The 17,529-nt window shown below is 51.3% G+C and overlaps 1 protein-coding gene across 3 annotated transcripts in view; it reads left to right on the top strand.

The window, feature by feature from the left end:
- The window catches only part of PACSIN2 (protein kinase C and casein kinase substrate in neurons 2), a 141,145-nt gene that overhangs the window by 109,012 nt on the left and 14,604 nt on the right, over positions 1-17,529 (top strand). For all 3 annotated transcript variants that reach the window (XM_081250323.1, XM_081250325.1, XM_081250324.1), the window contains exons 3-5: positions 9,146-9,302; positions 11,313-11,548; positions 13,719-13,874. In XM_081250323.1, coding sequence (XP_081106449.1) covers positions 9,146-9,302; positions 11,313-11,548; positions 13,719-13,874 — 549 coding nt within the window. The remainder of the gene's footprint in view (positions 1-9,145; positions 9,303-11,312; positions 11,549-13,718; positions 13,875-17,529) is intronic.

Here is a 17,529-nt window from a genome sequence, read left to right on the forward strand (position 1 = left end):
AAGAAATGGCAGGTCTTGTCAAGTGATGGCTGCCCCAGGCTAAGAGCACATCTGACTGGGAAGAAACCCACCCTATGCTGTGAACTTACCAGTGCATACATCCTCACAAAATCTGCCGTACAGCTGAAGGGATAGAAGCGTAGGCAGAGAGACCTGGTCATTTCTTTCAGGGCAGGGCCAGCTCTTTGCTGTTCCCCTCATGAGAGGGGGTAGAGGAAAGGTGGCCTCATCAGAGAGGGCCAGGGGCTGATGGCCACCTCTTCAGGCTTGTCTTTCATCCTTATCTTTCAGGCTGATTGAGAAGCTCCTGGAGCCTCTGGGCATACTGTAGCAGCTTTGGACAGAATGTTGGTCTCTGACTCAGTGCACATGCCTGGAGGGGCACCACCAGCGGCTTCTCTTTCTTGTCCGGTCAGCTTGGCACAGCTGGCTCACTCTTGGACCTGTCTTTCCAGGGTGTAGAGGGAGCAGCTCTGGTGCTTGGGACTTCAGAGTCACAGGTTAAAGAGCATGAGCATCCTGAGAGTAAAATCAAGGTCATCTTTGTCAAGCGGTCTTAGTAGTTTACAGGTTTGGGGGTCCCGGCGTGAGCCTCACTGGCACCAAGGGGAATCGGGGATTCAGGAGTGGGGCTCACATACTGCCTCGCAATCTTGAACTCTGTGGCCTTTCTTGGAACCTGCAGGGCTGGTTGGAAACATACACATCACCTGATATGGACCCCTTAAGTCTTCATTCTACATGCTCTCTATTCTCAGCCTGAGAAAGGTTCTAGAAGGTAGGGTCTGCCTCCTTTTGGCTGCATGATTATGGGTGACTTTGCCTCTTCAAACCTGTTTCCTAGTCTGTAAAATCCTCCTGCCTGGGATCATCACAGGATTAAATGAGGCTGCATGTGGAGCTGTGAGCACTCTGCCTGGCAAAGTGTAGGTGTGCTCTACTATGATGCTGCCACTGATGGAAAAACTCTGTGTGTGGCACCTGTTACCAAGAGGTTTGCAGTCCAGCTGGGGCAGGGAGGCTAACATGCACAGTTGTGACCCATGTGAAACAAACTACAACTGTGGGGCACGGGGCCAGTGTTTGGAAGGGCCCTCGTGGCCCCCAGGTGGACCAGCCAGCAGGACCCCATGGTGGGGAATTGGTGTCACCTGTCTGCTAGTGCAGGCGATCCGGGCCCGCCCGCTTGGTGGTCCAGCAGGGATGGCAGGCGGTGTCAGGGTAGCCTCTGTGGGGAAGACCAGCTGAGCCTTAGCAGAGAGCTGAAACTGGGGCAGGTAGGACGGGACTCGTTCAGCACCACCTCCTTCTCCATTTCTTTCCCTGCTCTTGGCACCTAACCCCTCCCCCTTTCTAATATTATGGCTTTTGTGAGCATGTGTTGTTGTAAACTTTGTACCCTTGCTTCATGTACAGCTTTTTTTTTTTTTTTTTTTTTTTTTTTGCGTTACGCGGGCCTCTCACTGTTGTGGCCTCTCCCCCTTGCGACGCACAGGCTCAGCGGCCATGGCTCACGGGCCCAGCCGCTCCACGGCATGTAGGATCTTCCCAGACCAGGGCACGAACTTGTGTCCCCTGCATCGGCAGGCGGACTCTCAACCACTGCGCCACCAGGGAAGCCCCATGTGCAGCTATTTTTAATTTGCCTCAAGACATCCTGTGCCCTGCCGTTCTGTTTCTTTTTCTCCCCTCTGCACTGTGTGTGAGGTCTGTTCCATTGCGGCGTCTACACAGTCCTACACTTCCTTCTTGCTGCCACACTGGGGTGCCCCCCACATTCACCCATGCATTCCCCAAGGAGGAGACCCCTACGTGCCCTGTGACCTGAGCCAACATATCTATGGGGATAAAACTCCGGAGCCATGTGGCTGGGGCATGTGTATGCTTAGTGACTTAATTACTGCCTGGCTGTCACAGGCTTGCCCCAGGCTGGTTTCCGCCATTGTATTCAGAAGGGGTCCTGTGTGCCCAGCTCCGCCCCACACTTGGCATTTCCCGCTCTCTACAGTGTGCCAGTCTGTACAGGTAAAGAGCTACCTTGCTGCTCTCATGGGCAGGCCCACGAGCGTGAGCATCTCGCTCAGGCCTTTAGCCCCATGGACTTCCACTTCTCTCTGAAGTTACCACTTCATACCTTTGCCCGTCTTCCCCGGGGGCCTCTCTTTCATGTTGATATGTAGGATTTCCTGGGATGTTCCAGATTTTAGTCCCTTGTCAATTTGGACAATTTAGACAGATTAGTAGACAGTATTTGAATCTGTTAACTTTGTCCATGTTATTGGTTTCTGAACAGAAATCCATAATTTTTGAAGTAATAAAATTTATTTGGACACGCACACGCACACGCACACACACACACACACACGGATGTGTGTGCGCGTAACCTTATGGCTTTTACTTTTGAAATTTTTTTTTTTTTTTTTGCTGTACGCCGGGCCTCTCACTGCTGTGGCCTCTCCCGTTGCGGAGCACAGGCTCCGGACGCGCAGGCTCAGTGGCCATGGCTCACGGGCCCAGCCGCTCCGTGGCATGTGGGATCTTCCCGGACCGGGGCACGAACCCGTGTCCCCTGCATCAGCAGGCGGACTCTCAACCACTGCGCCACCAGGGAAGCCCTACTTTTGAAATTTTGTTTAAGGAATCCTGCCCTGCCCTAAGTCACAAAGGTATTTGCCTACATTTTCTTCGAGTCGCTTTATGGTTTTACCTTTCACATTTTCATTGAGTGCCTGACAAGACCCAATGAGTGGAAGGCAGTTGAGAAAGAATGGTGAAGAAAGACAAAGGTGCGTACTTTTGCGGCACCATCGGAAGGTGCGTGGGGTTGGTGTCCTGTGTGCTGCGGGCTCTGGTCTGCCCAGGCCCGGGACGGCAGGCAGTGAGGCCGTCTGGGGGTGGCATGGGCAGAGGGGCTGGCTGGGGGAGGGCAGGGTGGTCTGGGCCACAGGCCTAGGAGCACCCTCTGTGTTGTGCATCAAGTCAGCAGTGAGACAGCCAGAAGCTCATCTGGGGTTCCTGGGGACATCCAGAGTCCACAGGGATTCTTTGTGATATTGAGATGAGCCACCGGAGGGAAGAGGTTCATGCCTCAGGGCCAAGGCAGCACGGGGTGGGAGAGCGTGAGCTTTGGGGTGTTCCTGCCCGGTTCCCTTCTCACTTGGGCCACTGGTTTCACCCTGGGACTTTGGTTGTAATCACGCAATTTGTCTGCGAGATGGGCTCGATGGTCACCGACCAAAGAGAAGGGTAAAAGGAATAACATGGAAGATGTACGTGAGGTGACCCTATAGGTCCTCTGACCTGAGCCCGCAGTTCACACAGGTAATGGTAACTGAGCAGGCACTGGGGGCCAACAGGTGGGAGGAGCTGCACGTCCGCATTCGCACTCCCTGTCATCCACCTGGGATCCCAGGGGTCCCACTGACCTGCGGAAACCCTCCAACTTTCCTGTTGCCTTTGGCCACTGTGTTCCACAGAATGGAGTTGGCCAAGGTAAGTAGGCTGTAAAGTCGGAGAAGCAAACATTCTCCAGTGTCCTTGTGAAAGGCAGTTCCAGACTGTTTACACCCAGAGGATAAATGAGGAACTGGTGCGACCTGTTTGAACAGTCCATCCCAGCACCCCTGTAACTATAAACCCGCTGGTTTTTAGGCAGAGCCCACTGTCTCTGCTCTGATTCCTGATTACGAAGTTTCTGCCAGGGGATGTCTGCAACTCCAGCCCCAGACTCGTCTTAGCTGACTAAAACCAAGGCTTATGTGACGCTGGATTCTCAGGGCCTGGGGCAGAGGAAAGCCAGAGGAATGATGAGAGCCAGACTCACAGGCAGCCGGGAGGACTGCGGGCAGAAAGGGGCCTCTGGGCCGAGGTGAAGGGCACTGAGGGTAGAAGGGGGTAGGGCGACCCAGATTCCAGGGAGGACGACAGGACCGGTCAGGCTCCTGGTGAGCCCAAGGCAGGCCTTTTGGTGATTGGGTGGAGGGAGGCGGGAGAGTGGTTTCTGGAGGACTCTGGAAAGGAGTAGGACTCCGCTCTCTCCGCCTGATAGGTCCAGCCTGCAGGAACCCCCCCTCCCTCCCCAACCCTGAGGCGCCTGAGAGTTGGGATACTGCTACCTCTGTGCCGCCCGCACGTGCCACCTGGAGGACAGCGCAGTTCCTTTTTCCTGCTTTCCTGCTCTCCTCTCCACTGCTGTGCCCCAGAGTCAGCAGGCTACTCATACCTCCCCTCCAGGGGCTTCACCTTCCTGAACCCCGCCGTTCCCTGAGCACAGCACCCTTTCGGATGAAGGCCTGACCCTCAAGATTTTTCACCATCTGACTGACCCCACCTCGCACACCACTTGCTGTACCCAGCGCCCAGCTCAGTCTCTTGTCAGCCCCCGCATTCTGTGGTCCACGTTCTGTTCCTCATGGGCTTCTCCCAGAGCCAGGTCTCCATGCTGTCACACCTTCTTCTTTTTGCCAACATTGTCTCTGCCGGGAATCATTTCCCTTACCTCACCTTTAATCCGTCCACTTGTCCTTGAAAATTCAGTCTGGTTGTTGCCTCTAGTATACCTGCCCCACCCCTCACCCTTCCTTCGGCCAGGTGGGCTCCTGAGGGGAGAGTAGGGGTATCCCCCCCTTGCACCCAGGCACTCGCATGTTGAACATCTGTCTTTAGCACCTTGGTATCTGAGGGGGTGAGTCTGAGTTTAGAGGAAGTTAGGAACATAGATGGCTTCAGACCTAGTTTTTAAAATGGGCATTTTATGAACAAATCAATTGATAATAAGGATTGGAAGAAAGCTTGTTTATTTTCAATTCCTACCTAAAGTTATCTGTCATTTGGCCATCTCAAAACAAGCTAGTATTTTGAGAAGCAAGAGAGAAGCTTTTTAATTACAAAACTGATAGAGCAGAAATACCTAACCATGTATGTCCTGACTTTAATGTATTATCAGTTTATCATATATTTGAAATTAATTTTTCTTGCATTTTACAAAAGTCATTGTACCTCCATTTTATTTTATTTTATTTATTTTTATTTATTTATTTTTTTTGCGGTACGCAGGCCTCTCACTGTTGTGGCCTTTCCTGTTGTGGAGCACAGGCTCTGGACGCACAGGCTCAGCGGGCATGGCTCACAGGCCTAGCTGCTCCACGGCATGTGGGATCTTCCCAGACCGGGGCATGAACCCGTGTCCCCTGCTTCGGCAGGCGGACTCTCAACCACTGCGCCACCAGGGAAGCCCTATACCTCCATTTTAAAAAAGAGAACACACTCTACCAAAGAAGACACATGGATGGCAAATAGGAACAAGAAAAGATGCCCAGTATCATTAGACACTAAGAAAATGCAAATTAAAATCACAATGAGATGTTGCTACATACTAAGTGGCTAAAATAATTTTTTTTAAAAACCTGATAATACCAAGTGCTAGTGAGAATGCAGAGTAATTAAAACTCTCACACACGGCTGATGGGAATGCAAAGTGGTACAGCCACTTTGTCTTATAAAGTTAGACATACACTTACCATATAGCAATTCCACTTCTAGGTATTTACCCAAGAGAAATGAAGACATATGTCCACACAAAGACCTATAGGAAATGTTGATATCTTCTTTATTTATAATCGCCCAAAACGAAACACAACCCAAATGTCCTTAAACAGGATGAAAGGGTAAACAAATTGTGGTGTGTCCATACAGTAGAATACAACTTAGCGATGAGATGGAGTGAACTACTGATATAGGCAGCAACGTGGATCAGTCTCGAAAGCACCGTGGTAAGTGACAGAGGCTGTCACAAAAGCCAGGCTGCACACAGTGTGATGCCACTTATCCTGGGCGTCATGAAAACGGGACAAAAATCAATTAGTGGTTGCCAGGGGCTGTGTGGGGAGAAGATTGACTGCAAGAGGGTGCACGGGAACCCTGTGGGGAGGTAGAAGTAGTCTGTACCTTGATACGGTGATGGTTATACACAGTATACATTCATCTGAACTCATCTAAGTTTATACCTGTAAAGGGTGATTTTTATTTTATGTTGACTCTGTCTTATTTTAGAAACAAACAGTGGCTCTGCTCTTAGGATGATGGTCAACACCCTGCTTAGGGAGTGGGAAAGCCACATTGCTCTGCTGCTGTGTGGTTTATGGAGATGGAAACAGTGAAACCTGATGAATGTCCCTGTGTGTGGACTGAAGTGATGGTCTGTCACAAGCCCATATGTAGCCTTTCATTGAGCAAAGCACAGCAGGGCCGGTGCTGCTGGAGCACCGCAGTGCCTGTTGTCATGAGCACTCCCCTTTCCCCTTGGCCCCGCATTAAACCTAAAACGCGTGCTTCCAGGAACAACCTTCCTATTCCTTGCTGCTTTTCAGATTTCAAGATTGTCATTTAAATATGAACAGTATTGAGGGAGGGAGATGAAAGAGGGAAGAGATAAGGGAACATATGTATATGTATAACTGATTCACTTTGTTATAAAGCAGAAACTAACACACCATTGTAAAGCAATTATACTCCAATAAAGATGTAAATAAATAAATAAATAGATAGATATGAACAGTATCTATTTGTCATGAGGTGGATGGGGCTAGAGTCCATCATACAGAGTGAAGTAAGTCAGAAAGAGAAAAATAAATACCGTATGCTAACACATATATATATGGAATCTAAGAAAAAAAATGGTTCTGAAGAACCTAGAGGCAGGGCAGGAATAAAGACACAGACATGGAGAATGGACTTGAGGACACGGGGAGGGGGAAGGGTAAGCTGGGACGAAGTGAGAGAGTGGCATGGACATATGTACGCTACCAAACCTAAAATAGCTAGCTAGTGGGAAGCAGCCGCATAGCACAGGGAGATCAGCTCGGTGCTTTGTGACCACCTAGAGGGGTGGGATAGAGAGGGTGGGAGGGAGGGAGACGCAAGAGGGAAGAGATATGGGAACAGATTCACTTTGTTATAAAGCAGAAACTAACACACCATTGTAAAGCAATTATACTCCAATAAAGATGTTAAATAAATAAATAAAACAAATAATAAATAAATAAGAACAGTATCTATGGTATGTGTTGATGGGCTGTACCAATGTGTACCTTGTTAAAAATATCCTTTTCTTTTCCCTAAATCTTTTTACAAGGGTTTTGAAAATCAGGCGGGCAGGTTTCTGGAGAGCCAACATATTTTAATATTGATTGCCAGTATGAATATTATTGGTAACAGTGGGATGAAAACCAGATCTACATCGTGGTTTCCTGTCGGCTGTCAAGTCTGTATTGAGCTGTGATTATCTTAGCTCTTGCCACCAGCTCAGCAATACTGAGTTGTGTTTTGTTGGTTATTTTTTTCATCCTGCTGTAAATTTCAAAATGACAGCAAGGCCCTATTTTAAGGGAAGTGAACATGTGATGTCACTTCTAATTGGTTGTGAAATACTTGCTTTCTCCTTCCTAAAAAGGGGCTGCTGAAGGTTGGAGTTGAAAACTCAGGTTCACCTTCTGTGTTTTGGTGAGCTGGTGACCTGCTCTCCTTGCTGGGGGTAGCAGCCAGGCCATGCCTGGGCGGGAGGAGCCTGTGGAGGAAACGATAACTGATCGTGGGGCCTAAGATCTGTTTGTGCACTTCAGCAAGACTGCTGGAAATCATACCAGACCTCTGGAGAAGCCCACCCAGACTACCTGCCTTCCAGGGATCCTCGCTGTTCCCCAGGATTCTGGTTCCCATGGGAGTGGGGTCATCTCAACCTGTCCAGAGCTCTGGCCTCAGAGACAGCCCTTCCTGGAGGGACCACAGTCCCCTTTTCTCCCGATGCCCATCTCCATGTGTTCTGTCTCTTTGCAAGGTCTTCCTGCCACTCCACTGTAGCCTCTTCTTCACCTGGCTAACTCAGCACAAGATGGGAGGGACTCAGGCAGTTTGCACTGTTCATAAATCAGGGTTAGACAGGCTACGTGGCAGAGAGGGGACTGTACCCTTTTCTGTAGCAGTGGGAACTAGTCCTCCATGTTCTCCAGGAGCTTTCAGATTGACTCTAAATGGAGATGAAATATGAGAGTGATTAGCCAGGCAGAGACATTTAGAAACGGAAAAACTGACAAAAAGGTGACTACAGTTTTTGAAGACAGTTGGGAGGAAAGGGTTGAAAATACAGTCGATCATTTTTCTGTCATATTTCCTCCAAGTGCTCCAGTATCAGCTACATGGTATCCTTTCTAATCAGCAGGTCAATGAATGGAACATATGGAACACTTTGATTTTTCACTCCAAATTAGCTGCTAATATTTTCTCAATTACTCTTTTATTATATATAATTTAGATAAACTAACTCTCCTCTCATATGTGAGATAAAGTAATCAAGCCTCACCTTGGCTCTTGTCAAAGCAGATAAGAGTGTGAGCTTTGCCATCGAGACTCCTACCTGGAACCATTTGAAAACCTGCTTTCAGCTGCAGCCCAGCCTCTAGGACTGCGACTATGGGATCTTAGAAAACAATGTAACTTCCCTGAGCCTTGGTTTCCTCATCTTAAGATGGGGACAGTTATTCCTACTCATTAGGGCAGTGGCAATTTTGGGGGTGTAAAACACCTACTGTGGTCCCTGGCATGTGCTCAGAAAGTGGGAAATAGTTTTTGTTGCTCTAATTGGGAAGTAATAATAATCTAGCATGTGATGACATATCAACAGTAGGCACCTGAAACCTGCTTATTCCAGTAATGCTCAAAAGGCCTTTAGCCAAGAGTCTATAATGTTAATTATAAAATCATTTTAATCTGAGTTACTAAAAAATTATTTTTCTGTTTTTGTTGTTTTTCATCTTTCTAGTTAGACATTACCCACTCTGGGAAGCTGCGTGAGATGCCCTCTGGGTGCCCTCAGCCCCTCGCTTCCCTCCATCAGAGCCCTTCCCACTCTGGCCTGTCTCCTTCCCTGACCCACGGGTCAGAGCATGGACGCCGGCCGCATGGACATTGAGAAGCTCCGAATCACTGTTTTGCGTGTTTCTGCTAGTGATAAAAACGGGGAGCTGGTCATGTAGCAACGCAGGGTGCCTTTGAAACAGGAGGGGGGCATGAGCACCCAAGAGCCGGGCTGGCGTGGAAGCCGTTTCTGCAGCTGCGGCCCCAGGCCTCACAGCGTGGCTCTGTTTCCTAGGTCGGGAACTACAAGCGGACCGTGAAGCGGATCGAGGATGGCCACCGCCTGTGCAGTGACCTCATGAACTGCCTGCACGAGCGGGCGCGCATCGAGAAGGCGTATGCGCAGCAGCTCACCGAGTGGGCCCGGCGCTGGAGGCAGCTTGTGGACAAGGGTAGGGAAGCCACCACACAGGACGTCTCAGCCCCAGGCGCCCAGGGCAAATCGTGGACGCTTTCTGAGCCAATTTCCTCTCTTGGAAGATCGGGGCAGGAGTTTGTATTAACAGTTTCGGGGGGCTGTGATTCATCACCCAGCAGCATAGCCTGCATGAGCTTTCCTCCCCTTTCCTGGGGACACAGGCCTCCTGTCCTCGAACAGCATCCAGGACTCCTGTGGCAGTCCTTGTCGTCCAGAGGACGTGCTGCGCTTGCCGAGTTAACAAAGAACAGCTCCTTCAGGGCCCAGACTTGAGTAGGCTCCTATCCAGTCAAAGGCCTTGCTGCTCAGCACCATGGTTTCTGACACTCAGGCTGTTTATTTGTAAGCTTGGCCAAGTAGTAAGTCAGATAAGACTAGATGGTGACATCTGGCAGGCTTTCTAATATTGAATTTTAACAGGAATAACTACAGGTGTCGTATGATGCAGGTTTTGCCTCCCCTCCCTCCCCAGCAAAAACTCAGAAGATTTTAGAGCTTAGTGACAATGCTGCTGTGGATATGGATTGTGCTCAGAATGCACTTCCCAGCAGTAGAGGGGGAGCTCGATTGATTATAGGATTTCCTGGGACAGAAGTGGGTTAGCGGGGGTTTCTCAGGGTATGTTTTGGGGCAAACTCTTCTACCGTGACTGACTGTCCTCAGGGGAGCTGACCATCGGAAACCAGGCTAGGGCGAGGGGCCCCCAGGCAACTTCAGTTGGGTCTAGACCAGCTGCCCGTGTTTCACCTGTTGCCAAAACGGGTTTTCTGTGGAGCTTAGCACAGTGCCATGGTACAGAGTGGGTGCCAGGGAGTGGGGTAGCCATGCTTGGGTGAGGAGTGACTGGGGATGAGCCAGCTCCTTCAGGAAACGGTAACTGTTGTTATTTTATTTCCACCTGCCTGAATCCCCTCTCTCAGGATCCAGCTGTCAGCGCCGTCCATTCTGTTTATTCAGAACCTGAGGTTCCTAAAGCACTCCTGCCCGCTCACTTTATGGATCCTGCCACAAGACCTAGGCAGGACAGGGAGTTGCTTGTCGTGTAGACACGAGGGATTAGAGGTTCAGAGGGGCTAATGTTCTATGTTTATTCATGCACACACACGCACGCGCACACACACACACACTTACCCACCCGCACACACTCACCCACACACCATGCGTCTCTGTGTCATTACCCGGCTCCAACAGTCATTGACCCCCGGGGGCACCTTGAGGGCAGGCTCTCGGTCTTCCCATTTCCGTCCTCAGCTTCTGTCATAGCCCGTCTCTCCCTCCATCACCTCACGCCACACCCTCAACAAAATGACGGGCCACATTAGGAGTTTTCTTCCTGAGAACAGTGAGTGGGGTGACCCAGGCAACCCCACACTACTATCTAGAGAATTCTGTCTGGGCCAGAGTAGATTCCTGTCTCCTCCTCTCCTTCCCCAGGACAGGGCTTCCATTCTGCTGAGGAGACAGTCCTTCATTCAACAAACAGTTCCCAGGGTCCTGCTCTGCGTGGAATGAATGGGCCTTGGGAGAACGTGTGGTCCAGTGGAGGGGGAACCAGGGGCCAGCAGGAGCCCGCGTGGGTGGGCTGAGAGTAGCCTGGCAGAGAGGTCAGCTCATTCCAGAAGGCCCTCCTTCTCTAGCCAGCCTTAAGCAAATCAAAACTTCCAAGATGAGGAAACTTGAGTTTTTCAAGAGCTCAGTGACTTTACAGAAAGGAAATGTGTGTAATCCCCCAGTTTCCCTAACAAAAGAACAGATCCAGCTTCAGTTCCTTATTCTTTTCTTCATCCCAGGAACTGAAAAAGGAACGCACTGAGAGAAAAATATCTGAAACAACCAAAAGGAAACCTCCCAGCCGGGCAGCCAGCCTGCCGGCCTAAAACCCCATCCCAACAGCTGAGGGAGTTTAGCAGAGGAAATCCCCATCCCCAGGGCCTGCCTGGGCCCTGCAGTGCCCACTAACCCACCAGCTTCTCTCCTGTGCCAGGACCTCAGTACGGGACGGTGGAGAAGGCCTGGGTGGCCGTCATGTCCGAGGCAGAGAAGGTGAGCGAGCTGCACCTGGAGGTGAAGGCCTCGCTGATGAATGAGGACTTCGAGAAGATCAAGAACTGGCAGAAGGAGGCCTTTCACAAGCAAATGATGGGAGGCTTTAAGGAGACCAAAGAAGCCGAAGATGGCTTTCGGAAAGCACAGAAGCCCTGGGCCAAGAAGCTGAAAGAGGTGCATCCCTCCTGCAGGCCCCTGCCTGGCCCCCCGCAGCCTGCTTCTCACTGGCCAGGCCTCCCACCTGCAGCGCCCCCTCCTGCACTCCCAGGGGTTCCTGCCTCAGCTTTAGGCACAGAACGCTGCAGCTGGTAGACAAAGGCCCACGCTCAGGCCCGAAGCCTGTGGTGCCTAACGTTTACCCATGTTCAAGACGCTGAGTGCTTTATGTGCCTCCTTTACATAATCTGTATCAACCCATTTCCCAGTCTTGGAAACAGGATGAGAACCACACACACGGCGTAGAGCTCAAAACCCAAACTGTCTCTCTCTCTCTCTTTTTTTTTCCCCCCCAATAACTCCATATCATGAACCTTCTGGTCTATCAAGAATATTAAATCGGTGCAAACTATTACATTTAGAATGGATAAACACCAAGGTCCTACTGTATAGCAGAGGGAGCTATATCCAATCTCCTGGGGTAAACCAGAATGGAAAAGAATATTAAAAAAATAACGTGTATCTGTAAAACTGAGTCACTTTGCTGTACAGCAGAGATTGGAGCAACATTGTAAATCAACTATACTTAAAAAAAAAAAGTTAAAAAAAAATTAAATCCACAGTTGCCAAAGGTTATCTGAGGTTAAACTATTGGAGAATAGTGCTTCTTAAATTTAAGCAGCTTGCTAAAACCCAGATTCCCAGGCCCCACCTCCAGATATAATGATTCAGTAGGTCCGAAGTAGGGCCTGTGGGACTTCCCTGATGGTGCAGTGGTTAGGACTCAGTGCTTACATTGACGAGGACCTGGTCGGGGAACTAAGATCCCGCATGCCACGTGGCACCGCCGAAAAAAAAAAAAAGAAGCGGGGCCTATTAATGCTCAGTTCTAATAATCTCCCAAGTGATGCCACGCCCACTGGTCTAAGGACTACATTTTGAATAGCACAGTTTTAGAAGACCTGTTGGTAGCACTCAGGAGCTAGTAATTAATATCCTAGATGGAAAACCCTAGCTCTTAACCACCAACAATTCCTCCCACAACCCTGGGAAATTGTCTATTACAGAGACTTAAAAGTCCATCTGGACTAGTAAAAAGGATAATTTTAAATTGTTCTTTCTCTTGTCTGGGTTTTTCTCTCAAATTTGCAATGATGCTGATATTCATTTTTGTAAAAGTAGCAAATGGAAACCATTGAGTCTCACCCAGCCTTGGCTTGCTGGAGGCTGTCATACCTACCCCCCAGCCTTCAGCACATGAGGACCTGCAGCCTGGTCTGCCCAGGCTCAGGGTGGACCTGCCACTTTCTTCCAACCCTACTCCTGCCACTGGCTTTTCTCAGGAGCTGCACCGCCTTCCTCCTTCTCAGAATCACCCGGAACAGACCTCCGTCTTCAGGTTGTAACAACAGGCTTTCCTTCTCTGCTCTGTGCCTTGGCTTTTGCCACGTCTCCTTTCTCTTCCTTCTCGTCTCTGGTCCCATTTGTAATGACACTATCTCCCTCATGAGGCAGTGGTTACAAACTCATCTTTCTTCTCTAGAATGAAATCTGTGACTTTGGCTCAAGTAAGAAGTGTCTATTAAATTACATATATACACACAAATCCACACACATCCCTATCTATATATACACATGTGTGCGTGTGGAATGTGCCCATAATCCTTCCTCCCAGCATTACACTCTTCTTGCGTTAGGTTTCCAGCTGCCTGCCAGCTCTTGCCTCAGATCCACACCTCCGTCACATTCTTGCTCCATGTCAAGTGCGTGGTTTTCTCTAACCATTCCATGTACCGCTCTACCAGCCCAGACCCACCCAGTGCACCTGCCTCTCCTCCCTGCTTTATTCTCCTCCTTGGCATTTGCCACCTTCTAATTTACTCTGTACTTGCACTGTTTCTTGGGGTTGCCTCTCCCAGCTAGACGGTAAGCTCCATGAGAGCCCAGGTTCTTTGACTGGCACTGTGCCCCTACTGCCTACATGTTTCCTGACAGCAAAGCAGGCGCTCCGTCAATAGTTGATGAATGAACTCCTCTGTTGTACTTGTTGTAATTATACTGAACATACAGCTTTGTACCTGCTCTCTCCTCTCCTCTTGAGAGCGCAAGCACTTCCCACAGTCTGTGTAACCTCTAGCGAGGATTTTGAACTTTAAACGTGGTGTTCAGGAGCTCATTCTCCCTGTAGGTAGAAGCAGCAAAGAAAGCCTACCACGCAGCGTGCAAAGAGGAGAAGCTGGCAATATCACGAGAAACCAACAGCAAAGCGGATCCATCCCTCAACCCTGAACAGCTTAAGAAATTGCAAGACAAAGTAGAAAAATGCAAGCAAGATGTTCTTAAGGTAAACTGTGGACTTCTCTTTACATATTGAGAACGTACGCCTCACCCGTTCACGTATCTGGCACGCAGCGTACCTTTGTCGCTGCTTGGTCGGATGCTCGGACAGAACGGCTGCATCAATGAAACACATTCCTGCCCTCAAGGTCTCGCCTTACCTTGCCACAGCCATTAGTGCCCACCTCAGGACCGGGGCAGACCCAAGTTCTGGGCAGGCAGGGGCAACGGGTGACTCCTGTGCACGGGGGACAGGGCAGTGGGGCAGCGGGAGGGAAGAGCTCGTGCAGGACACGAGTTGTGGATGCCAGCAGCGGGGAGCTGACGGGTGCGCTGGTTCGGAGGGTTATGAGGACCAGACGGCCGGCAGGTGGCCTTGCAACGCAGGCCAAGCAAGGCGCTTGGGGCGTTGCGGCAGGGAGCCACCGGGAGAAGGTTCGAGAGCCTGGGAGGGGAGGGCTGATGTGAGCAAGGCTCTGGGCCTGTGCCCTTGGCTCCCAGCTTGGCCCCCAGCCCCACCCTCCTCCTTTGCTCTGTTCTAAGGGCTGGGCCCCTGTCAAGGGCCTGCCCTGCTACGCAGTGTTCACGGAAGAGAGTCCCAGCCTGGATTTGGAGAAAGAGGTGACGTTAGGAGGTACACTTCAGGAATAGGTCGTGGCCCCGAAAGGGGAAGCAGGAGTCCCGAGCTGATGTGTTACTACCTGCCCACCTTTTCGGGCCTCGGATGAGCATCACTGAGCCCCAGGGAATTAGGCGGTGTCATCTCTGTTTTGTGACGTAGGAAACGGAGGAACCTCGGAGAGGTGCAGTCAGTTGCCACCCAGTGATGTGAGCCTGGGAGAGCCTGTGCCCTCTCCAGTGCTCCTCACTGCTGTGTCCTCGCCCAGCAAGGAGGGTGGGAGACGGGGGTTCATTGCTCAGAGCGCGTGTCAGAATCCCTCGGGGAGAATCCCTCCACCCCCGCGCCTGTCTCTAAGACTGGGCCTGAGCCAGGAACCTGGGGTTGTGGAGCAGCCTGGGGACCTCCTCCATGGGATCAGGTGAGGAACCTGGGACCACCTGCTGAATGTGGGGGGCACCTGGACTCAAGGAACACAGGCTGGGGGGACTCTAGGAGCTGCCTTCATCAGGTACACAGGGAATTGGGTGCCCAGGAAAGTGCCTAGAGGAGAGATGAGGCATCTCCATACCCAGGTGTGTGTGTGTGAAAGAGAGATGCATGCCTTTCGTGTTTTACAACCACCCAGAACAGACTCCACCAAATTGATACACTGGCAAAACAAACCCAGGGCCTGAGGTCAGACGTAAGGCACATGTCAGGATGACCAGGGCACTTTGTAGAGGGTTCCCTCCCTGCCTCTGTGGTCTGGCCAGTGACCTCGGGGCACGATGGTCCTTGTAGGCTGAGAGCTGGCCTGGAGAGGAGGGCAACTCACTACCGCTGCCCTTCTTAGCAGTTTCTAAAAACCAACACTAACTGGCTGCACATGTCCTCCTGTGTTTCTTATTGGCCAGGCAGTGACGGCATCTTGCAGCATCCATCAGAAAGGAACCTCTCACGTTCTGTGCTATGTATTACAGTCCACGTGAGGGTGAGGGTTGCCTCTCATTTCACTCCGTGAATATTTATTGGGAACTTTCTCTGTGCTGGCAGTTCCCCAAATGGCGATGACCGATGACCGTGCTCTCTACGTGGCCTGTGCTGGGACAGGGCTGCTCGTGAGCACAGGCCAGGTGAAGCCCCCCCCGCCGACCAGGGGTCCAGGGAGGTTACCGAATGGTGAAGGATCCCAAGAAGTGGTTGCTCTGTGTCACTCTGATGGCACCACTGGTGTTTGAACCCACAGCTGCTTGTCTCTGGGCCTCTGAGCTCAAGCTGCTGCGAGGGGCCTCGCACATATGGGCATGGGCAGTTGATGATGATGAATAACCAGAGCAGCTATGGAGCCATGCTCCTGCTGGGGATGCCCAAACTCTGGCAGGGATGACCTTTTTCTGGGGTCATAGAGGACCCAAGCCCAGCCAAGGCAGGAGGCTTAGAAGAGAACAAGGAACCAAAGATAGCAGGCGAGGGGTGAGGGGCAGAAGTGGGGACTCCGGGGGTGGGCAGGCCTGCTCTCTGGAGGTTGGGGAAGGCTTCAAGAAGAGGGTCTCTTTGGAGCATAAAGGGGAGTCTTCCAGGGCATGAGTCAGAGAAAGTCGTCTGGGAGAGGAGCAGGGGAGGTGGCGAGTAGACTTGGATCCCAAATGGGGGCAGAGAAGCTGCTCTAGAGGTGGCAGGGGCTGGGCCCTGAGGCCAGGGCTTGGTCTTAAAAGCACGGGGTCCTGCAAAAGCTCAGGGAGGGTTCATTGCTTCCTCAGAAGGTCCCACGCTGTCGTCAGGAACAGAAAAGCAAAGTTCCTAGGTGGCCAGCCCATCCATCTGTGATCAGCCCCCATTTTTCAGGGTCTTGATAGTGGAAAAGGCTTGTGTTAAATGAGCGGCCCCAGCCCTGCCATCCCTAACTTTACCCTCGGAGGCTGCCATCACTTTGATGGTCCCAGCAACTGTCAAAACCATGTCGGGGTGGGGGGACGTCCCTGGTGGTCCAGTGGCTAAGACTCTGCACTCCCAATACAGGGGGCCCGGGTTTAATCCCTGGTCAGCGAACTAGATCCCACAGGCCGCAACTAAAAAGATCCCGCATGCCACAGCTAAGGTCCATGGGCCGCAATTAAGACCCGGTGCGGCCAAATAAATAAATAAATATTAAAAACAAAAAACAAACAAAAAAAAACGTGGGGTGCAGGGAAGACTGCATGGGTTTACTGACCCCGGGCACATCCCTGCGAGGTAAACGTGCTAACTTTAGCCATGGCTCTTAGGCTAAAAACATGACACTCTGTCCCTAGGCACCCTTGAGAATAGGACATACCTATATTCATATTTTCTTTCTGGTAAAACCCCTTCTTGAGGACAGTCTGGGGAGGAACAGCTGTGTTGGGGATGTCTTGGGCTGGAGGAAACGGGACTAGGACTCCTTTGAATGCCTTGGTGCCACTCGGTGTCCTTGTCTGTCACCTCATTTGAGTATCAGGATACTGTGAAGTAGAAGTACTCCGTTTTCTGAGAAGGAAAGCGAGGCTCCCAGAAGACGAGCGGCACAGGCTTTGGCCACGGGTCTGTCTGGCGCTCGGAGCCCTGTGATCTTGCCTTTAAGGTAACTGTCGAGCCACTTCTGCTGTGGGCAAGATCCGAGGCTCAGCCCTTCCCCGTGGGAGAGAGGACACGGGCGAGTGACATGGGGCTCGAGGCCACGCACACTGGGCTCCAAGTGACCGCCTCTTCCCCAGTGGCTACCTGTTTGGGTCTTACTCCAGCTGAGAGCCCTGGCAGATGCCGGGAGTGTGATTTGCATTTCAGAAGTGGAGGGGCTGGGACTTGAACTTGGAACTCTGTCAGACTCTGGAGCTTGTGCTCTTTGGGTTTTGGAATCTGGGGCGGCTGGGGGGACGGAGCAGCTTTCCCCAAGGGCTACATTGGTGGTGGGGAGAGCATCCAAGATGAGCCTGGGGGGCCTGGCGTGTGGAGTGCGGAGGGCTGTTTCACAGCCAGATTGGGTGGGTGCCCCTCAGGAGCAGAGGTGGGGCTTGAGTCCTCTGGGCAGGAGCTTGCGGGGCAA

Source organism: Mesoplodon bidens (assembly GCF_964165515.1).
Source record: "Mesoplodon bidens genome assembly, chromosome: 11".
Classification (NCBI taxonomy): Eukaryota; Metazoa; Chordata; class Mammalia; order Artiodactyla; family Ziphiidae; genus Mesoplodon; species Mesoplodon bidens.